Source organism: Mobula hypostoma, chromosome 6 (genome assembly GCF_963921235.1).
Source record: "Mobula hypostoma chromosome 6, sMobHyp1.1, whole genome shotgun sequence".
NCBI classification, from domain to species: domain Eukaryota; kingdom Metazoa; phylum Chordata; class Chondrichthyes; order Myliobatiformes; family Myliobatidae; genus Mobula; species Mobula hypostoma.
The window spans coordinates 49063572-49087958 of record NC_086102.1 but is presented as its reverse complement, the minus strand read 5'-3'; the positions used below and the strand labels follow the sequence as shown (position 1 = coordinate 49087958).

The following is a 24387-nucleotide window of genomic DNA, read 5'->3' as shown; positions in this document are numbered from 1 at the left end:
TTTAAGTTTGCTGATGACACCACTGTTGTTGGCCGAATCAAAGATGGTGATGAATCAGCATTTAGGAGGGAAATTTGAAATCTGGCTGAGTAGTGCCATAACAACAACCTCTCACTCAATGTCAGCAAGACCAAGTAGATGATTATTGGCTTTAGGAGGAAGAAACTGGAGGTCCATGAGCCAGTCTTCACTGGGGGATCATAGTTGAAGAGGGTCAGGAACTTTAAATTCCTTGGTGCTATAATTTCAGAGGCTCTATCCGAAGTCCAGCACATAAGCGACATTATGCAAAAAGCACAGCAGCGCCTCTATTTTTTTTAGAAGTTTGCAAAGATTCAGCATGACATCCAAAGCTTTGATAAACTTTGATATGTGTAGTGGAAAGTATATTGACTTCCTGCATCACAGCTTGGTATAGAAACACTAAAGCTCTTGAATGGAATAGCCTACAAAATGTAGTGGATACAGCCCAGTCCATCATGGGTAAAGCCCTCCCCACCACTGAGTACATCTTATGGAACTCTGTTGCAGGAAAGCAGCATCAAGAGCCCACCACCCAGAACATGCTCTCTTCTTACTGCTGCAATCAGGAAGGAGGCACAGGGGCCTCAGGACACAAAGCAGCAGGTTCAGGAACAATTAGTACCCCTTAACAATCAGGCTCTTGGACCAGAGGGGATAACTTCACTCAAATTCATTCATCTCTTCACTGAACTGTTCCCATAACCTACAAACTCACTTTCAAGGACTCTTCATCTCAGGTTGTCGATATTTATTGCTATTTGTTTATTAAAATGTTTTTATTTCTTTCTGTAATTGCATGGTTTGTTATCTTTTACACATCAGTTGCTTGCTCTTCCTGTTGGGTGCGGTCTTTCTTTGATTCTATTGTATTTCTCATACGTACAGTGAATGCCCACAAGAAAATGAATCTCATGGTTGTACAAGTTGACATATATGTACTTTGATAATAAATTTACTTTGAACTTTGAAGTCAACTGAATTGATAGGATCAAATGAATAATTTACCAATCATTCTTCAGATTCTTTTCTGTCAGGAATTGGACATGTTCTCTTCTCCCTGCTGCCATCAGGAAGGTGGTACAGGAGCCTCAGGACTCACACTACCAGGTTCAGTAACATTACTATCCTTCAACCATCAGACTCTTGAACCAAAAAGGTTAACTTCACATGCCCCATCATTGAAATGTTCCCACAATGTATGGACTCACTTTCAATGAGTCTTCATCTCATGTTCTTGAGATATGCTTTTTCTTTCTTTTTGTATTTGCATAGTTTGTTGTCTTTTGCACACTGGTTGAATGTCCAAGTGGGTGTGGTCTTTCACTGATTCTGTTATGATTATTCTACGGATTTATTGAGTATGCCCGCAAGACAATGAATCTCAAGCTTGTGTATGGTGACATACATATACTTCGATAAAAAAATTAACTTTGAACTTTGTCCAAAAATGGAATATGAGATGTGTTGGTAGGCAAATTTTCCAGAACATTTTTGGCACAGGTCATCCCAGGTTATGATAGAGTTCTAATCCTGAACCCGCTTGTAGAATGAACAGTTCACAAGTCTGGAATGTGGCCATGAACTGAGTTCTCACAAAACAAAAGTTTTCAGACGATAGTTGCCCCAAAGAATCAGATAATCTGGTGAAGCATTGAAAATATAATTTTTCCATTCTTAATAGTAAATCTGATAGTAACAAATTTATCTTGAGTTTATCTTATTCCAGATGGCACATCTTTAAATAGGAATTGTAAAATGTATATCTGTGTTAATTAGAATGCATTCTCCTTGGATCTGATGTGGCAAAGTTACAAATGGTGTCAAGAACAGTTGTCTGTAGCTCTGCATCAGTTGGAAAACCATCCTAGTATCCCAGATACTTGTTCTTAAGCACAGACTCTACATACATCAGGTATTTGTAACCTGGGCAGGACATGTGCAATCATGGCACAACAATGATGCACAAACTAAAAAGAAATTCAGGTTTTTTCCTCACAGCTATTCACAGTTGGGTATATGATTCATCTTAATTACCCATGGTATTTACCTGTTTTAGCAACAACTTGGTGATGATATGCCAAGAATCTAATTTCAGGAAATTTTTTGAGGAAAACACCAATAGTTCCTTTCACATGGGTCAGGAGTGTTTGCCTTCATGGATATAATACTAGACAATGGGCCTGTGCTTGGTGCACCTTGGTACTGTACCAGAAAATGCTGAGTAACATTCATTCTGACTCGATTTAGTGAGTTCCTGGTACTATTCTGACCACAGATTTGAAGTACACTTCCCTAGCATAAATCTGTTTAAAACTACTGGCTGATATTCATTTCTATTGAAATTAATAGATGGTAAGTCCATCAAATCTCAAAATACAGCTGCAACAGTTGTTTAATTACTTAAGCATGAAGTTATAGTGTCATACAGCACAGTAATAGGTTCTTTGGCTCAACTTGTCCATTTCAACTAAGCTAGTCCCATTTGCTGATGTTTTATCCATATCGCTCAAGACCTTTCTGAGTCAAGTTCAAATTTAATTTTCATTCAACCATATATGGAATATCCATGAATACAACCAAACACAACAATGTTCCTCTGCTGCAAAACACAGTATCAATAGTCATACACAGCACAAAACACATACAATAAATACAACTATGATAACAGTAAACATACAGTCACACAAAATGACATGGCCCAAGTCCCTGAGTATCATGTTCTGTACATTGATGGTGCCTGGGCTGTTGTTGGCAAGAACAGGCCCACAACTGTCCAATCATCATGTTATAGTGCAGCTGCAGACGAACACAATCTAGCTCATCTTCCACTGAGCGAACATTGGAGGGCAACACCCACAGGTGGGACCAACCCCCAACCAAGCATGGGCATCACCATGCCATACCACCTCCAGTGTCTCCTCTCCTGGGCTGCTGCAAAAGGCAACCTCACGGTATGAGGGCCTGGTCTGAGCCACAATGAGGCACGCAGCTCCTCCACTGTTGGTCTTGCCAATGAACCAGTGAACAGGACCTGAAGTATTCTACATTACCAAAGTCGAACAGGGTCTTGCGATCACAGGAAAAACATCCGAGACAATCACTTGCACCATTTGTTTGACCGTGTACTGCCTCCACTGCTTTCCTGTACCAGGCAGCAACATGGTCTGCAATAAGTCCAGCTCCACTGCTGTTCAGCAACTCGCTAATGCGCTAGACCTGCAGCGCTTGACGTTCTTAATATGCAGCAGCATCTTGCCATTGTGAAAAAATGTAAAGGACAAACAATTACAGCTTTGGTTGGACTCAAGAGAGACCACTGTGACTATGCGCGCTGCCATCTTAAATTCAGGTGTTCAAATTTTAGTTAATATGATCCATGTGTTGATATTTTGATTGAAATAAAACAATGCATTAATTTACTGAACTTGCACTTCAATTTTATATTTTAGAATACTACAAGTTATAAAATGGCACACTGAAATTTAACAAGACCTTCAAATGGATACTTCCAGTTAAGATGGTGCCACTGAATGTGCACGACAGCTTCCAGGTAAAAAGCTAAGAAATCTGGTTAAAAACATCACTAAAAAATACCTTTACTGAGGTCAATTGTCGCTGCAAACAGTGAAGGGATGAGCATTGGTGAGACGAGTTTGGGGGATGTATGATGCAGGTGGAGTTCCGATGCCTGTACAGCTGGCCTAGAAGCGAGGTTAGATCGCTGTGGGCGCTGCAAGGAGAGATCGGGGCCCGGGCAGAGGAGACTCGACTTCGATGCTTGTACAACTGGCCCGGGTGTGAGGTTGGATCGCTCTGGGTGCCCAGTTGATTTGAAGAGCTTGAGACCGACTTCAGGCTGGGCCTGGAGCATGTTGCTGGGCAGCATGGTCTAGGCCTGGGACCTTTCGCAGCAGTGGTGCTTGGATCCAGTATGAGTACAATGCGCTGTTTAGACAATTTAAATGCCGACCTAGATGGGAGGTGAGAGCCATTTTCACTCGCTCTCCGCGATATTCACTTCTTGCTCCAGGACACTGTAGCTGTTCGCTGTCTATTGTCTGATCGATTTAAATGCCGGCCCAGATAGACTGAAAAGTCAAGAGTGTTGGTCGGACCGAGAGCCGATTTCACTTGTTCTCCGTGATGGCCATCTCCACGGTGCTGAGGGTATGACAAATGCCCTGGTTGCTGTGCTCCGTGCTCACTAATATGATGAGCTGATAAGTGAGCATTTGGGCCTACTCTGGGCTGCTCTAGGGTTCGGATCTGAGGACTCAATTTTGGTTCAGAATGCAGTTGTTCTCTTCAATAGTTTGCATGACTTATGAAAACAGAGTGTTTATGACCTGGGAGTAGCCTGTACTTAAGAGTGCAGGGAAGACTTGGCAGTTTAATTGCTAGATAGCGACTGTTATTATATACGGAAAGGATTCACTTTCTTGCAGGCATTTACAGGGGAAAAAGAAATACAATAGAATTTTATGAAAAGAGAAATAAATTTTACAAAAAAACTATATAAATATTGACAAACACCAATGTGCAAAAGACAAACTGTGCAAATAAAAATATTATTGAGAACTTGAGTTGTAAAGAGTCCTTGAAAGTGAGTCAATAGATCACAAAATCAATTCAAAGTAGTGGTGAATTAAGTTATCTATGCTGATGGTGGTTGTAGGGTAGCAACTGTTCCTGAACCTGGTAGTGCGGATCCTGTCTTCTGTACCTTCTGCCCGATGGTAGTAGTGAGAAGAGGCCATGGCCTGATTTGTGCTTGTCAAAAAGCCTTTATTGCTACCCCTGACAGCGCATTCCTGGCACCCATCACTTGGTGTAAAATAAAACTTGCACTGCAATTTGAACTTACCCCTTCTCACCTTAAATACATGACCAATGGGATATTTCTACCATGGGAAAAAGTCTCTATCTACACTGCCTATGCTTCCCATAATCTTATAAACCTCTCTCTGGTCTTCTCTCAGCCTTCACCAATTTCGAAAACCAATCCAAGTTTGTCCCATTTCTCCGAAAAGCACACATCCTCTAATCCAGGCAGCATCCTGGTAAACTTTTTCTGCAACGTGTCCAAAGCCTCAATATCCTTCCGATAATGGGGCAACCACAATCAAATGCAATACTCTAGATGCAGCCTAACCAGAATCTTATGACCAGATGTACAAAGTTTGAGGCTCAGCAGATTAAAATTAACTCGTGTTTTTTATGCATTTGTAACTCTTAGGCAACTGGAAAAAAATTTCTAGTATTGAACTTTCACCTTCACCTACAGAAATTCAGTTGCACTTAATGAAGACATGCTGCATGGAGAAGCATGGCACCTGCTAAATGAGATCATTAGACGAAAGAAGTCCCCATCAGGTCTAATAAGTGGTAAAACAGCAGAGGACCATGTCCAGACATGGTTTACTCACTTTAAGAACCTGCTGGGAAGCCCTCCAACGATCACAGAAGAAGAGGACATACCCACGATACTAATGTAAGTCGACATCGATGACAGGCCATTCACCATTAAGGAACTGAAGGCGGCCAAATATGCACTCAAACAGGGCAGGAGTGCTGGACCAGATGGGATACCACCAGATGTCCTGAAGAACTGCCGCCTGGACGACATCTTGCTGGACATATGTAATACGGTACTGATGAAAGGCGACAACCAGAACAATGGTCACTCTCAAGCATTATCCCAGTCCCAAGTCTGGATCCCTCACGAAGGCAGATAACTACTGCGGTATCAGCTTGACCTGCATCTTAGCAAAGTTATACAATCGGATGATCTTGAACAGGATTAGCACTGCCACTGACCCTAAGCTAAGATTCAATCAGAATGGTTTTCGGCAGAAGCGCACAACAGTAATGCAAATACTTGCTCTCTGTAGGATCATCAAGTAAGTCAAGAAGAACCACTTACCAGTCGTGCTTACCTACATCGATTTTCGCAAAGCTTTTGACTCCATTCACTGAGGTAAAACGCTGAAGATCATCTACCAGACCATCTACTGAGAGCAATAGAGTCCAGCTATACCAAAACCAAGGCGAAAGTTGTATCACCAGACGGAGAAACTGCAGTGTTCGAGCTCCTAGCTGGTGTGCTGCAAGGGGACACTCTGGCACCCTACATCTTTATAATCATCCTTGATTACGCTCTGCGACAAGCTACCAAAGATCATGACAAGCTTGGTTTTACCATAAAACCAGGATGAACCAAAAGGGTCAGACCAGTTACGCTTACAGATCTTGGTTTTGCAGATGACATAGTCCTGCTCTCTGACCAGATGGAGGAAGGACAGCAGCTACTGACAAAAGTGGAAATTGTGTGCAATAAAGTTGGACTTCACCTAAACGCCAAAAGGGCAGAGTACATGGTGTTTAACTGTGACGAAGGTACTCTCAAGACCGTGAAGAATGATACCATTAAGAAAGTCTTTGACTACAAGTACCTCAGGTCAAGAATAATGAGTTCGGAGAAGGACATAAAGATACGGAAGGCGCTGGCGTGGAGGGCTATGAACGACATGAAGGAAATCTGGAAGTCTAACCTGACCAGAGGGCTTAAAAAGAGGATTTTCATAGCAGTCATAGAGTCCATTCTCATGTACGGATGCGAGATGTGGACACTCACCAAGACTATGCGGAAGTCTCTAGATGGTTGCTATACACGAATGCTCCGGATGGCTCTTGACGTGAGTTGGCAACAGCACATGACGAATGTCGAGCTCTATAACAACCTACTGATACTCACCACTAAAATTGAGGCAAGAAGACTGCAACTAGCAGGGCACTGTCTACGCCACCCCGAGCTACCTGCCAGCCTAGTCATCATATGGGAGCCCAAGCACGGGAGGGTGAACCCTGGGCACCCTCCCAAGACTATGGTCAACACGCTCCTAGAAGACAGCGGCACGGCTAATGTAGATGAACTGAACACACTGATGAGAGACAGAGAGAAGTGGAGAGTCCGTCATCGTGCCCGATGCCATCCCCCTAGGCCTGAGTTGACGTAGTAGTAGTAGTAGTAGTGATGAAATGCCATTAGTGTACCCAGCACACAGCAATAAGTTGCACTACAATATTAATTAATTTTAGCTTATGAGGGAGCTTAGCCCAAGCTTGGCTATGCATAAAAGTCTATTGATAGCTAAGTATAATGGTTTTTATGAAATTCAGTGCAGTGAATTTTGTTACAAAATAAGCGTGAAAAGACATCTTAAACTCATTTACAGTTGTAGCTGATTACTAGCAACATCTTTGAAGATTTGGCACTGCATGTGCTGGTGAGTGCAGTAATTCATTTTATTATTTTCCCTAAAAGTTACCATAAAGCTGTTTAACTTAAAATGGGGAAATGCAGAGTAAAATGTTATTTAAAAGGCTGAGTTGACATTAGGTTAAAGGTTGATGCATAGAGTACTAGTGCAATTGTCAAACAACTGACATATTCATGCAATGGTTCGACTACACCCCCACCACCCACAAACCACATGGCTGAGTACACTAAAATACAGAAAAGATTAGCAACATACACTGAAATGTCGGAAAGATGAGCAACAAACAAAAAATGCTGAAAGAACTCAGCAGGTTCGGCAGCATCGAGTGAGAGGCTTAAAAGAAAACCAGCATTTCAAACCAAGACCCATCATCAGAATTTTATCTTCATCAAGATTTCCAGCATGCGCAGAATCCCTTGTATTAATACAAGAAAGCTGTTTCCCTAGGTAGGCATATCTAAGAGTTCTAAACAAGGGGTCAGCCACTTAAGGCTGAGGAGAAAAGAAATTTCTTTGCCAAGACATCAGTAATTATTAGGGTGAATGAAAAATGTGAATAAATGGGGAGAGAACCCAGATGGACTGATAGGAGTGGCAAAGGGTTAACTGAAATTGCCGGCTATCCACCGTGCTAGAGATGGAGGAACAAAGATCGTAGAGGAATTTAAAGCTGGACATGGTTTCAGAGACAGAGAAGAACAAAGTCATTCAGGGATAAAAATGCATTTTAAAGCCTAAGTGAACCCTGAGAACAGTATAGACAGGACTTTCATGAGCCCAGGTTTACTAAAGGTTGTTGATGAGAGACTGATTTGGAGAACATTGTATTATTGTTTATACAGAAATAACAACAGGATAGATGAAAATTTCAGCAGATGTGGTGAAGCACTGATGGAGATAGGAAATATTAAATAAGCAGACAGCATATGTGTTGGAAGACAAGGATATCGGAGGCTTAGCAACATAAAGAATTGTTTAAAATAATAAAAAATATTCATTAATTATAGATTTAACTTTATTTCCACACTTTCAGTTAATCAAAATAATGACCGTGTCTCTTCCAGTAAACTAGATTCGTGATTTACCTATGTTATTTACTGGTAAAGCCTTTAACCACAGAGTTGGATTTGTTCATCCAGCCAATGGTCCAGCCACAAACCATTAGGTCCCAAATCCAATGATCTGTCCTGGATCAACTCAACATAGATAATTTTTGTAAAAACATACATCTAGTTATGTCTTACTGGATCAGAAAGAACTTTATTTCTCAACAAATCATTGTAATACATAATAAAATTTATATTGAAATTAACACCCAAACTTTGAGGCATGTGACGAGAATACACATAAAATTAAGATGTTTGCTGGCCTGGGTTAGCATCAGTGACATCAGCAAGTGGTCTGCCACCTGTCCCCAGGGGAAGGAGAGATAAGGAACAATGGAGCAGCGTCTGGAGATGTGTAATGAAGGGACGGGGGAGAGAGAGCTGTCTGGAGCGGCTCCCCCCTTTGAACCTTGAACTGTTTGAAGTGATGGACAGGCGATACCCCAGCAGGGGGATAAAAAGGGACCGGTTCGCTAAGGCAGGACACACACGCCACCCGAGGTAACGAGACCCTGGAAGCGGTACGCCTCTCACGAGTTGGTGGGAAGTACCAGACAATGGCCAGGGTGGAAAGGTACGATCAGCGGGAACCCGGTGTGTGTCCACCCTTGCCTGGGTGCCGGGTTCACTGCAGAGGATCGACCGCATCTGGAGGAGGGGTCACAGTCAGTGACCTCAGGTGACATCACCAAGGACCTGCCCAAAAGCTGCTTGTGAGCCATATCGCCGGTCTGTGAGTGAAGCTGTGTCTGAATGATCAGTTGTTCCTGTTCTCTCTCTCTCTCCCCCCCACGTTGTCCATCGCCATGGCAACGATTACTGCGAACTGAACTACTAAACTGGACTGAACTTTGAGTCACTTTGAAATTTGGTCATTTACCCCTAGACAACGATAGAGCTTGATTGATGCTGTTATCTTAATTCTGTGCACATGTGTGTTTATCATCGCTGAACTGTTGCATTTATTATCATTTCGATTACTGTGTTGCTTGTTTCTTTAATAAAACTTTCTTAGTTCTAGTACTCCAGACTCCAACTGAGTGATCCATTTCTGCTGGTTTGGCAACCCAGTTACGGGGTACGTAACAGGCATCACTCTCAAGTAAACTTTCAAGTAAAGTGGCATACATTCAGAAAATACTGAGCACCAAAGAGTAAATGTAAGGAAAATAAACAGAAGACCAGGGAATGCACAAGAAGAACATTACTAATCTTGTGTTCTGCTCCATCACTAATAATCTTTCAATTTCAAATTTATACATAAGTGTAGAATTCTTTTCCCAACTGGATCCAGTATGAATCAACAACAAAAGTTTGCACCATAAACACCAGTCTAACCTTTACCCTAAAAGAAAGCTGTCTTAAAAAAAAACAGAATTTTACCATTTGCTCAGTGCTGGTAACATGAGACAATTGCATTGGACAATAGGCAACAGATCTGTCAAAACCTAATGAGCACAAATGCCAGCGAGTTAATTAAACACTGACATTCAAGAACACTGCACAGACATACATATCATCACCTCAAGCATGAACTCACCCAATGAGCAGTAAATATCGTCAGGTAGTGTGTGTCTGAAATAATGCAACTTAGTCTCAGCACTTAGAGCAGCTTGGACTTCCTAGGCTTTCCTGTTCTTGCAATCAGGCACTGACTACAGTATCAGTGCAAATTAGCTCCAAGAATATAAAGCGTGATATTGTTCCCTCCCTGAATGAAATTTCACTTGTAAATTTTGAGATAGCTGTATTCAGAATTCCCATGGTAATGGTCCTGGAAAAAAAAGACCAATTTCTAACAAGGGTGGATCCTACACTCATTGATGCATAAAGATTCTGATCTATTTATATAGATATTGCATCTGCTCTCTACAAATAAAATATCTATGTACAAACAGAATTGCATACAGAATTTCTTGCTGACACATTCAAGAGAACACTTGACTGGTTGATGGCCAGACACCGACTGAACAAAGCAACTAGTCAAAGCAGGAAAGAGATCAGGGTGTGTCAGCTTTGATTAAACTTTGTGTACAAAATACACTACAAATTACAATATATTAATTATGTTAACATTTCAGTTGAAAGATTTATGTCAGAGTAACAAAATGGATCCATATAAGCCATTAAATTATTTAATACATTAAAGATTAATGTTTAATGTTAATGTTGAAATAACTCATTAAAATAAGCATAACATGATTTGTTAATATTAAATGGATGAACATACTCAAAGGCTGGTACCTTAAAACCCATGTTATAACTACTATATCTCAACCACACAGGAAGGCAATTTAGTTTGTAATGAATAAATATAACTCATCTGAAGAATAAGTACAAAACTAAATTCAGTGGACTGAATGGTCCTTCATTATCTCATTACAGGAAATGCACATATAGTGCCTGTTCTTCTATTTTACAGCTACTCTGCCGTGGAAATTCTCAAGTGTACCTGTTACTTCCAGTTCTGAAAATTCCAACCTATTCCTGCTAATGAAGCTACGTGAAACTTCATTGCGTAATGGCAGTGGAAAGACGATATCAAAGATTTCTTTCATCAAAATCCTCTAAATTCACTGGAAGGCTAAACTAACCAACATTGGTGCCCTGTCGCAAGCCAACATCCACAGCCCCGATGCCCGAGTTACACCCAACAGGTGGCTTTATGAGTACAGTGCTGATGGGTGATAGGCAGCATAGTTTAAATGAGTAAAATTAATAGAGTACCAATTCTTTAACATATCAGACGTAGACTCTCAAAATAGGCATTCTTTTCAAATCAGTCATAGGTGAAGATTATACACTGCATAGTGAAAACTTATCTAATAATCAGCCTTTCCGTTTGGATGCAATCAGTATTGAAAGGCAGATTATCAGATGGTTTGTACTGTAGTCGGTGGGACTGCACAACAGTGGAATCATAATTTACAGCATGACAATGAACTACACAAAGATCTGTAAGACACACCACAACAACTTTTTTCACTGAAATTGACCAATTCATGAATTAGCGATTTGTCTTGTGAAACAGCTGCAATTCTTACAATAAAAAACAAAATCAACTTTAAGCATTAGAGAAACCAAATAAGGTTTGTTTTAAAAGGATATGAAAATCTTTACAAAACACATCCTATGTCAATTCTTTTAGTTACTGAATTCAAATCAGCCTATGGGTCTTGGCAAACATTGGTCAATCCATATATTGTACCACTACTTACCTTACTGGAACTCCATCACTAAAAATAAATGGATAGGATACACCTAAAATATTTCAAGCAATGTTTTGAGAGGGAAAAACAATATTAAATTCATATTTGAACAAAAAAGTTTAAAATAACTCACATCAAGCAGTGTGTGGAGATGTTGGTCCTGGAAAACACTGTGCAAGAAATCCAAATCCTTTTCACTGCAATCTGTTAATGCATGGATTTCCTCCAAACTGTCCAGAACCTGTGAAACAGCTCCTGCAGAGACAAACAAATCATACTTTTGAGTATGTGAAGAGAAGAATGTTTGCACTTCATTAACTGGTTTAGAAAGATGCAAGTAACACAGAAATGATCACACCGATGATAGTTGGCCTGAGAACCAAGAAATTAGTGATAAAATGGCTGTGAATACAAATACATTTTAGCACTTTCCAGGCATGGTACTGGATAACTAATTAGAACAAATTAAAATTAAATTATGCAAAGCTACATATTGAATGATGAATTGATTAACAAAAAAGATAAACACACAGGAAAGGGGTAGGTGTATTAAAGAGACATCTAGTTGGCATTCATTCAAAAATAGTTGATCATGATTTTCCATCTCTTGCTACTAATGAAATTATATCCTTACTGAAATTATGATAACTGGCAAATCACTGTTCATTAGACAACTTCAGTTACCCAGATTCACCATACAAGTTCTGAAATCGCTAAGCTTTAGTAGCAATAAAAGAATCTAATTTGAGTACAAATTATGTGAGCATTTAGGAAGCAGAACCAGGAAACTGAAATCACTATTTGGTGGAGGGAAGAGTAAAGAATGAGCAAACATTATTTCAGCACAGGCAGCAAAACAAAAATATACACAGGAAATGGGAACATTTAAATAAGTAAAATCTCTATCAAGAGTATAGACTCCCTCTCCTTCCCCAGATTTGTTGGCAATATAATGTATAGAAGCATGATTCGCAAGCTACCGAACAGATTAATATTCTTGGGTGCAAAGTGGGAAGTTAAGTTGCCTTTTCAATTCCAAAGCCAGAATTCTAACACCAAACTTATCAACAGATATACCCCGCTAATTTGGTATAATCAAGGAATCAACCCAAGATCTTTCTTGTCTATATAACATGCACTTACATATTGAAATAGTAGCTGACCTAAAAATACCTTTAAATAACTCTATCATTATGAAAAGCAAAGAGAAATAAGATCTAAAAATGTAACACAATGTAACACTGGTTAAAAAGACATTAAGTGAAACAAAACAAACTGAAGTCAATGTGAAACTGATGGCTATAATTAGCTTATTTATTCCAGATAAATTTTTGGGCTTACAAGTGATGCCCGCAGAGAAATATTTTTCCATATATAAAAATAAGCATTCCCAGGTCAAATAAAGCACAGCTCTCTCAATTCAGTTCCAAGAATGAGTTATAGTTTAAGCCACAGAATCAAATTTTAGTAAATTTTTCTTCAGGAATTGTGTGACGCTGACTATGTCAACTTTTATTGCCAATTTGAAACTGCTTTTAACAAGGTGGTGGTAAGCTGCTCCATTGAAATATGACCACAGTGCTTTTGGGAAAGGAGTCTAGGATTTAGATGCTGTGATGAGGAACAGCAATATATTAACCATGCATTTATGCTTTTCTTAAAATAATTAATCATAAGGATTAATTCATATTTTCATTTACTTAAGTTTTGATTAAAATCTACTGAGTTTTCTCATATTTAAAATATAATTATTTCTTAACACTAGTGCCAATAATTTAATTAAGATTTACTTATTAACATACATAGGTCAAAAAGTTATGAATGCTTAAGATATGTACAGTCTGTATAACCGAACAGTGCTTGGGAGATCAGCAGGATATATCTGCAAGTCTGCTGAGAGGCTGCAGGTATCCTCTGCCATGTGCGAATTTGGCTCGCTGCAGTATCTAAATCCGTGGTTCTCAACCTTTTTATGCTCGTGGCCCACTTGGGACTTTCATTAACATCTGTGACTTCGACCCTCCATGGTCTCTGTTAGTTACTGAAGTTTTTTTTTGGTCAACTGTACTAATTATGCTAATATACGGTCAATACAGGTGTCCCCTGCTTTTCGAACGTTCGCTTTATGAAACCTCACTGTTACGAAAGACCTACATTAGTTACCTGTTTTCGCTAACAGAAGATGTTTTCACTGTTATGAAAAAAAAGCAGCGCGCGGAAAAAGCAGCGCGCACTCCGAGCAGCCACTCTCCCCCGGATTCGGAACTGCATTCTGGCTGGCATTGCTTAAACACGTGCCTGCGAGCAGCCATTAGCAAGATGAGTTCTAAGGTATCAGAAAAGCCAAAAGAGCTCGTAAGGGTGTTACACTTAGTGTAAAACTAGACATAATTAAGCTTAAAAAAGGAGGGAGAGAGAAACCGGGGAATTATAGGCCGGTTAGCCTAACGTCGGTGGTGGGGAAACTGCTGGAGTCAGTTATCAAGGATGTGATAACAGCACATTTGGAAAGCAGTGAAATGATCGGACAAAGTCAGCATGGATTTGTGAAAGGAAAATCATGTCTGACGAATCTCATAGAATTTTTTGAGGATGTAACCAGTAGAGTGGATAGGGGAGAACCAGTGGATGTGGTATATTTGGATTTTCAAAAGGCTTTTGACAAGGTCCCACACAGGAGATTAGTGTGCAAACTTAAAGCACACGGTATTGGGGGTAAGGTATTGGTGTGGGTGGAGAATTGGTTAGCAGACAGGAAGCAAAGAGTGGGAATAAACGGGACCTTTTCAGAATGGCAGGCGGTGACTAGTGGGGTACCGCAAGGCTCAGTGCTGGGACCCCAGTTGTTTACAATATATATTAATGACTTGGATGAGGGAATTAAATGCAGCATCTCCAAGTTTGCGGATGACACGAAGCTGGGTGGCAGTGTTAGCAGTGAGGAGGATGCTAAGAGGATGCAGGGTGACTTGGATAGGTTGGGTGAGTGGGCAAACTCATGGCAGATGCAATTTAATGTGGATAAATGTGAAGTTATCCACTTTGGTGGCAAAAATAGGAAAACAGATTATTATCTGAATGGTGGCCGATTAGGAAAAGGGGAGGTGCAACGAGACCTGGGTGTCATTATACACCAGTCATTGAAAGTGGGCATGCAGGTACAGCAGGCGGTGAAAAAGGCGAACGGTATGCTGGCATTTATAGCGAGAGGATTCGAGTACAGGAGCAGGGAGGTACTACTGCAGTTGTACAAGGCCTTGGTGAGACCACACCTGGAGTATTGTGTGCAGTTTTGGTCCCCTAATCTGAGGAAAGACATCCTTGCCATAGAGGGAGTACAAAGAAGGTTCACCAGATTGATTCCTGGGATGGCAGGTCTTTCATATGAAGAAAGACTGGATGAACTGGGCTTGTACTCGTTGGAATTTAGAAGATTGAGGGGGGATCTGATTGAAACGTATAAGATCCTAAAGGGATTGGACAGGCTAGATGCGGGAAGATTGTTCCCGATGTTGGGGAAGTCTAGAACGAGGGGTCACAGTTTGAGGATAGAGGGGAAGCCTTTTAGGACCAAGGTTAGGAAAAACTTCTTCACACAGAGAGTGGTGAATCTGTGGAATTCTCTGCCACAGCAAACTGTTGAGGCCAGTTCATTAGCTATGTTTAAAAGGAAGTTAGATATGGCCCTTGTGGCTACAGGGGTCAGGGGGTATGGAGGGAAGGCTGGGTTCTGAGTTGGATGATCAGCCATGATCATAATAAATGGCGGTGCAGGCTCGAAGGGCCGAATGGCCTACTCCTGCACCTATTTTCTATGTTTCTATGTTTTCGATCGTGGTGAACAAAGTAAGGAGAAAGTGAGCTTGGCTTGTGGAAGTTGATGAAGATGATGTTGAAGAGGTTTTGATGTCCCATGACCAAGAACTGATAGATGAAGAGCTGATGCAACTGGAAGAGGAAAGGATAACAATCAAAACCGAATGCAGTAGCGAACGGACCAAAAGTGAAGTCGTCCAGGAACTGAACGTGAAGCAACTGCGTGAGATTTTCGCTGCAATGATAAAGTATGACTTTACTTTTGAAAGGGTATGTCGGTTTAGGGCATATTTGCAGGATGGTTTGAGTGCTTAAGAAGAACTGTATGATCTAAAAATGCGCGAGGCAAAGCAGTCAAGCAAGCCTTCCCCATCAGCCACAGCAGATGACGAACCTCGACCTTCGACATCAAAGCAGGCAGTCACAGGAGAAGATGACCTGACTGCTCTGATGGAAACAGACGACACCCCAGTGTCCCACCACCTCAACCCCCAGGCCACGGACAGATACCGATCCGCGAAGAATGCAGTGGTAGCCGGAATGCACCCAGCACATCTTTAAGAAAAAAAGCTGAAATAAACAAGCTAATTAATTAGGTGCCACCTGGCACATAAATGTTCGCTCAGATCAGAGGCGATTGCCGATTGCGTCGCTTCTGATCTAGGCTGACATTTACGTGCCGGGCGGCACCTAATTAATTAGTTTGTTTATTTCAGCTTTTTTCTTAAAGGTGTGGTGGGTGCGTCCCGGCCACCGCTGTACCCCTGCGTGCTTCACGGATTGGCATCGGTTCGCTGCCCGGAGGGTGGGGGCCACTGCACCACCCCAACGTCTGACGACTCAGCCTAACACACCATCATCAGTGTGCTCCATGTCTTCCCGATTCCCGTGATACTACACTGTACATACATTAATTCTACTTAATATAGGCTGTGTATTTTTAGGTGTTATTTGGTATGATTTGGCAGCTTCATAGCTTAAAGGTTACTGGAGAGCGCTCGCGCCGTGTTTCTGCTGACGGCACCTGCATGAGATTTTTGCTACGGAGAACAGTGCAGTAATGATTGTAGAAAAGTATTTTTACTTTATATAGGCTGTGTATTCATCACATCATTCCTGCTTTTACTATGTGTTACTGTTATTTTAGGTTTTATGTGTTATTTGGCATAATTTAGCAGGTTATTTTTGGGTCTGTGAACGCTCACAAATTTTTCTCATATAAATTAATGGTAATTGCTTCTTCGCTTTACGACATTCCGGCTTACAAACAGTTTCATAGGAACGCTCTACCTTTGGATGGCGGGGGAAACCTGTATTTATGTTTTAACAGATTATAGGTATTATATGTTAAATATGTTACAGGGGTATATGAAAAATAAAACTCTGAACAGGATACAAACTTAAGACAGTGACAAACTTTTGATAGCAGGTTAAGAACTTGATTAAAACCAGATTCATCCGGATAAGAGGTGGAAAATCCAATTAAAAACAACTTTGCTTTCTTCCAGAGCTGTGGAAACTTGTTTTGAATTTCACTAGTTATCCAGAAATCTTGTTTGCTGCGTTTGAATTTTGGGTGAGCTGTTATATCACTCTGCAGCTCAATAAGACATTCTTGCAATGTGGTGTGAGCATCATTCACATTTACCCCAATGGATCCACCACCAAATCTGGAATATACATCTCCAGCAGGACTCTGAACTGAAATTCCATTATCAGTGTGCAGTTGTTTCAAAAGTTCAAGATGTACCACCAGATCATCACCTTGCAATTCTATTTTAAGAGTGGCCTCCATAAACTTGCAAGGTCCAGTATTGTTGCTGAAAAGTTTGAGCTTTCCAAGGAAAGCGGTAACAACCTCTTTGCATGATATGAGATTAGTTTTTTCCTTGTAACTGTTTAATAAATTCAGTTCTTCAAATGTATCTGGCAGGTAAAATATATCAGACTTAGCAGCGACTATTTGTTTTCCAAGTCGCTTATCACTTAGAAATGCTACAATATTATCGCAAAGTGCCACGAAGACTATTACTTTTTGATAAATATCGGACCTCTGTATGCATTAGTAGCCGCTCAAAATCTTCTTAGTTTTCCTCACAAAATTGTCAAAATAGATGATCTTGAAGTGCATTTGATTTGATGAAGTTGACAACCATTATTACAGCACCAAGGGTGTCATGCAAATGACCTCCCAATTCTTTTGCAACCAAATGCTGATGGTGGATGACACAGTGTATGCAATAAATGTCAGGTACAGCATTTTTTAAATGAGCAATGAGCCCTCTCTATCTTCTTACCATCGAAGCAGCACCATCAGTTGCTCAAGCCATTATATTTTTCAGTGGAATATTGTTTTCCAAGAAATAGCTCGACTTCAAAAATCTTTTCACCTTTGGTATTTGGGTTAAGCTTTTGGACAAAAAGCATTTCCTCACTGGCCTGATCATTATTCAAAAACCTAATATATATTATCAGCAGGGCTTCATTATCATGCAAGGTGCTTTTCATCGATTTGCAGGGAAAACTTAACTTGCAGTTGTGCAACTAGTTATTTTCCAGTGGAAGGCAAACAGAACCAGCCTCCTGCTGCACACTCGCGGATTGGCCTTGCTGCAGACAGCTCCAGCCAATCTTCAGTTTGTGCATGATACTCATAACTGTTTTAATTAGATTACAATACAGGCCATGGCAGGCTTTCCATATTACTCCCCTTCTGATAAGGCATTTGATCTGGAAATCATGGCAACTTTTGACAGTCTTTCAGTTGGAATTAGATGTGGATGGTTCTACATTAACATGTAATTATCTATAACAAAATAATCATAATAACTAGCTGGTGGTGCACATTGCAGAGTATCTTGCAGGGTCATGCCCCCCAGTCACTGCACAATCAGCGATTTGGGGGCTGAATGTGGAGTGGAGCTCAGTAGGCTGCCCTGCACAGTGTGGTCTGGTCAAGCTGGAGCAGAGATAAAGACTGACTTGCAGCAACCCCCCCCCCCCCACACACATGCTAAGCTGTCTTGCTGCCTCATTTGCATCATGTAACATTTTCCCATTAATTTCATTCAGGGTTCCAATTAAGTTACATATATTAATGTATTTTTAATTTATATATTTTAGTAATATTTCAATAATCCAGTAAGCTTATCATGGTCCATTCAGAAACTCCTGTGACTTCAAGTTTCTTGTTTTTATATTTGTGGCTCCTATGAAATCTGGCATGGCCACTGGGGGCTATTTGGCCCACGTTGAGAACCACTGATCTAAATGGTTGAGTTAAACACAAACAAGTTGTATTTGGTTGTCTTACATTTTTTATTTAAATATATTATCAGACACGTGTATTTTTGAGTGTGAATTGTTTGGGTTATTAGTTAACTCTGTACAAGAAAGGGAGCAGCACCAATAATTGTTCAGTTAAAGTGGAGGAATTAAAGTTCTTGATAATTTCCTATTAAGTACCTTGGACTCATCAAAAACTTGCTAATAACATGCACTGACACTAGCAGTGTACCCTTTTCTCTGCCATCTTCTGAACTCCCTGACTGTCATTTTTGCATTTAGACCTTCATCTGTAAGCCTTATCACTTCATTGACCTTTCAGATGTTCCTAAAAGGGAGAATCACTTATAACCCTTTGAGGATACCAATATTTAACTATGCAGCATCTGGCCTGCCATTATCAATATCTCATTCCAAAATGTCATTCTTTGACCATTTCCATTTTGCTTACTGTACTATTACTTAACATAATCCTTGGAAAATTCCAAATCCAGAAGTTTTTATGCCTTTATTTGCTTGCAAGTCACCCATTTTCAACAAAAAAAAAAGTTTAATGTGCACTGGCTGCATACACCTGCATTCATAGGTTTGTTCTGCCACTGACGTTTATACTTATATTAATTTTAAGATTTCTCAAATTATTTTACAAAGCATTACATTTGGCATTTATTCATTGCTGTTATACAGGAAACTATGCAAACAACTTACAGACAGCAAGGTACCTCAAATACCAATTGTAGTTGTTATCGATATAAGTTCTATATTTCCCTGAATTACGTCACCATTTCTGGGCCCTCCATATCCAGCTTTACCAGTCATTCCCACACCCCTGCCTTCTCTCCATACCTTTTGATGCCCTGGCTAATCAAGAACCTATCTATCTCCACCTTAAATGCACCCAATGACTTGTCCTCCATAACAGATCGTGGCAACAAATTCCACAGATTTACCACCATCTAAAGTAATTTCTCCGCATCTCTGTTCTAAATGGACGTCCTTCAATCCTGAAGTTGTGCCCTGTTGTCCTAGACTCCCCAACAATGGGAAATAACTTTGCCATATCCAATCTGTTCAGGCCTTTTAACATTCGGAATGAAACAGAGAAAACTTACAGCATAATACAGGCCCTTTGGCCCACAAACTGTGCCAAACATGTCCGTACCTCAGAACTACCTAGGCTTACCCATAACCCTCTATTTTTCTAAGCCCTATGTACCTACCTAGGAGTCTCTTAAAAGACCCTATTGTTTCCGCCTCCACCACGGCTGCCGGCAGCCTATTCCATGCACTCATCACTCTCTGCGTAAAATACTTACCCCTGACATCTCCACTGTACCTATTTCCAGGCACCTTAACACTATGCCCTCTCATTCCAGCCATTTCAACTCTGGGAAAAAGCCTCTGACTATCCACACGATCAATGCCTCTCATTATGTTGTATACCTCTATCAGGTCACCTCTCATCCTCCTTCGCTCCAAGGAGAAAAGGCTGAGTTCACTTAACTTATTCTCATAACAGTAGTAGTGAGGTTGGGGATGGTATTAAACAGGAAATTAGAAATGTGTGCAATAAAGGAACAGCAGTTATAATGGGTGACTTCAATCTACATGTAGATTGGGTGAACCAAATTGGTAAGGGTGCTGAGGAAGAGGATTTCTTGGAATGTATGCGGGATGGTTTTTTGAACCAACATGTCGAGGAACCAACTAGAGAGCAGGCTATTCTAGACTGGGTATTGAGCAATGAGGAAGGGTTAATTAGCGATCTTGTCGTGAGAGGCCTCTTGGGTAAGAGTTACCATAATATGGTGGAATTCTTCATTAAGATGGAGTGTGACATAGTTAATTCAGAAACAAAGGTTCTGAACTTAAAGAGGGGTAACTTTGAAGGTATGAGACGTGAATTAGCTAAGATAGACTGGCAAATGACACTTAAAGGGTTGACGGTGGATATGCAATGACAAGCATTTAAAGATCGCATGGATGAACTACAACAATTGTTCATCCCAGTTTGGCAAAAGAATAAATCAAGGAAGGTAGTGCACCCGTGGCTGACAAGGGAAATTAGGGATATTATCAATTCCAAAGAAGAAGTATACAAATTAGCCAGAAAAAGTGGCTCACCTGAGGACTGGGAGAAATTCAGAGTTCAGCAGAGGAGGACAAAGGGCTTAATTAGGAAGGGGAAAAAAGATTATGAGAGAAAACTGGCAGGGAACATAAAAACTGACTGTAAAAGCTTTTATAGATATGTGAAAAGAAAAAGATTGGTTAAGACAAATGTAGGTCCCCTACAGACAGAAACAGGTGAATTGATTATGGGGAGCAAGGACATGGCAGACCAATTGAATAATTACTTTGGTTGTCTTCACTAAGGAGGACATAAATAATCTTCCGGAAATAGTAGGGGACAGAGGGTCCAGTGAGATGGAGGAACTCAGGGAAATACATGTTAGTAGAGAAGAGGTGTTAGGTAAATTGAAGGGATTAAAGGCAGATAAATCCCCAGGGCCAGATGGTCTGCATCCCAGAGTGTTTAAGGAAGTAGCCCAAGAAATAGTGGATGCATTAGTGATAATTTTTCAAAACTCTTTAGATTCTGGACTATTTCCTGAGGATTGGAGGGTGGCTAATGTAACCCCACTTTTTAAAAAAGGAGGGAGAGAGAAACCAGGGAATTATAGACCGGTTAGCCTAACATCGGTGGTGGGAAAACTGCTAGAGTCAGTTATCAAAGATGTGATAACAGCACATTTGGAAAGCAATGAAATTATCGGACAAAGTCAGCATGGATTTGTGAAAGGAAAATCATGTCTGACGAATCTCATAGAATTTTTTGAGGATGTAACTAGTAGAGTGGATAGGGGAGAACCAGTGGATGTGGTATATTTGGACTTTCAAAAGGCTTTTGACAAGGTCCCACACAGGAGATTAGTGTGCAAACTTAAAGCATACGGTATTGGGGGTAAGGTATTGATGTGGATAGAGAATTGGTTAGCAGACAGGAAGCAAAGAGTGGGCATAAACGGGACCTTTTCAGAATGGCAGGCAGTGACTAGTGGGGTACCGCAAGGCTCAGTGCTGGGACCCCAGTTGTTTACAATATATATTAATGACTTGGATGAGGGAATTAAGTGCAGCATCTCCAAGTTTGCGGATGACACGAAGCTGGATGGCAGTGTTAGCTGTGAGGAGGATGCTAAGAGGATGCAGGGTGACTTGGATAGGTTAGGTGAGTGGGCAAATTCATGGCAGATGCAATTTAATGTGGATAAATATGAAGTTATCCACTTTGGTGGCAAAAACAGGAAAACAGATTATTATCTGAATGGTGGCCGATTAGGAAAAGGGGAGGTGCAACGAGACCTGGGTGTCATTATACACCAGTCATTGAAAGTGGGCATGCAGGTACAGCAGGCGGTGAAAAAGGTGAATGGTATGCTGGCATTTATAGCAAGAGGATTCGAGTACAGGAGCAAGGAGGTACTACTGCAGTTGTACAAGGCCTTGGTGAGACCACACCTGGAGTATTGTGTGCAGTTTTGGTCCCCTAATCTGAGGAAAGACATCCTTGCCATAGAGGGGGTACAAAGAAGGTTCACCAGATTGATTCCTGGGATGGCAGGACTTTCATATGATGAAAGACTGGATAAACTAGGCTTATACTCGTTGGAATTTAGAAGATTGAGGGGGGATCTGATTGAAACATATAAAATCCTAAAGGGATTGGACAGGCTAGATGCAGGAAGATTGTTCCCGATGTTGGGGAAGTCCAGAACTAGGGGTCACAGTCTGAGGATAAAGGGGAAGCCTTTTAGGACCGAGATTAGGAAAAACTTCTTCACACAGAGAGTGGTGAATCTGTGGAATTCTCTGCCACAGGAAACAGTTGAGGCCAGTTCATTGGCTATATTTAAGAGGGAATTAGATATGGCCCTTGTGGCTAAAGGGATCAGGGGGTATGGAGGGAAGGCTGGTACAGGGTTCTGAGTTGGATGATCAGCCATGATCATACTGAATGGCAGTGCAGGCTCAAAGGGCCGAATGGCCTACTCCTGCACCTATTTTCTATGTTTCTATAAGGCATGCTCCCCAATCCAGGCAATATCCTTGTAAATCTCCTCTGTACCCTTTCTATTGCTACATGCTCAAGGAGAACTGTTCTTTTTTTGTGAGAATAATGTAATGGTCTTTTGGAGGTCACCTGATGTGATTTTCCTGTCAATGTAAGGTCATGTGATGACATGTGCCCCGTGACTACATAAGGGTCGACCCAGGTGACGCAGTTGATTTTTGAGTTTGTAAATTTCCAGGTAGAACGTGTTGTGTCTCCGTTTCTGTTGCGTGTTTGTTTTTGTGACGCAGTTTCATTTTTAAAATGGAGGGTGCGTTCTCTTATAAGATGTAGTCTATTTGGACTGGAAATTTGTGGTTGGAAGTGCCAATTTACTCAATTCCGACAGTTGAAGGGAGAGTGAAGAATTCATCGAAGGATTGAGAGAAGTCGGCATCATTTGGCAGTTTAATAAAGAATTGACCTTATGGAGTCTTCGTTGGAGAGTACCTGCATCGAGATAACTCTTGCCAGAAAGAGCAATCAGTTCATGCAAAAAGGTGCTCTCTGTCTCTCTAAAGGAGTTTAAAGTCAGTCGATTTAAACTGTTTATTTTCGGCATCGTGAATCCTGTGGACAGAACCAGCAGTAAAGCTGCGTCTGTGAAGAAATCCTTCTCCAGAGAAGTCTCTCCCAATTGAATGCGTAAAACTGTTGGACTTTCAAAGTTATCGGTTTAAGAACTATATCTGACTGTATCGCTTTAAGAACTGGTTTAGCATTTAACGCTTTAAGAACCAGGGCCGAGTGGAGTTGGTGAACTGCTGCATACCTGTTAACCTCCGGTTAAAGTTTTCCGTTGTTTTTTTTCCTTATCGTTTATACGTGTTTAATAAATGTTTGGTTGTTTTTATATAACCTGTCTCGACTGATATTCATTATTGCTGTTTACGTAACATAATTTGTGGGGGCTCGGCCAGGAAATGTTCCGATTTTGAGTTTAAGTGGTGGTAATTGCCATTTTGATTTGGAAAAGGGGAATACTAGATTTTTTTTGGTTTGATTGGTGTATGTGTTGTATTCGGCAACAATGGATATTGACGATTTTTTGAAGGTGCCTGACTCGGGATTTTTAGAGACTGCGAGAAAACCTGTGGTATTGGAGATTCCTAAGAAGTTGGATATTAAAAGAATTACGAGGAATTCTACTAAGGCTTTCATACAAAGAAAAATTGCTGAACATTATATTAATTTGGAATATTTTGATCAGGAGGTGTTAGATAAGTTTCCACTGAGTAATCTGGAAATGCAGTTGCATCTTGAACGGTTAAAGTTTGAAACATTTAAAGTGGATGGCTGAAAGACAGGCTAATAAAATTCGAGGAAAGAGAAGCCCTTAAAAAAAGGGAATTTGAAGAAAGAAGCCCTTAAAAAAAGGGAATTTGAAGAAAGAGAAGCCCTTAAAAAAAGGGAGTTTGCAAAAAGAGAAGCTGAAAACCAGAGGAAATTCGAGCGAGAGATGCAGAAATTAAAGTTCGGGAGTCAGTCTTCTGGTTCTATGAAACAGTTTATTGCTAGTCATGAGGTTGTTTTGGCTCCTCCATTTAATGAAG

General features: G+C 40.7%; 1 protein-coding gene across 8 annotated transcripts in view; it reads right to left on the bottom strand.

Moving 5' to 3' along the window:
• The window catches only part of caska (calcium/calmodulin-dependent serine protein kinase a), a 415030-nt gene that overhangs the window by 104242 nt on the left and 286401 nt on the right, over nt 1-24387 (bottom strand). For all 8 annotated transcript variants that reach the window (XM_063050785.1, XM_063050787.1, XM_063050788.1 and 5 more), the window contains exon 11: nt 11753-11874. In XM_063050785.1, coding sequence (XP_062906855.1) covers nt 11753-11874 — 122 coding nt within the window. The remainder of the gene's footprint in view (nt 1-11752; nt 11875-24387) is intronic.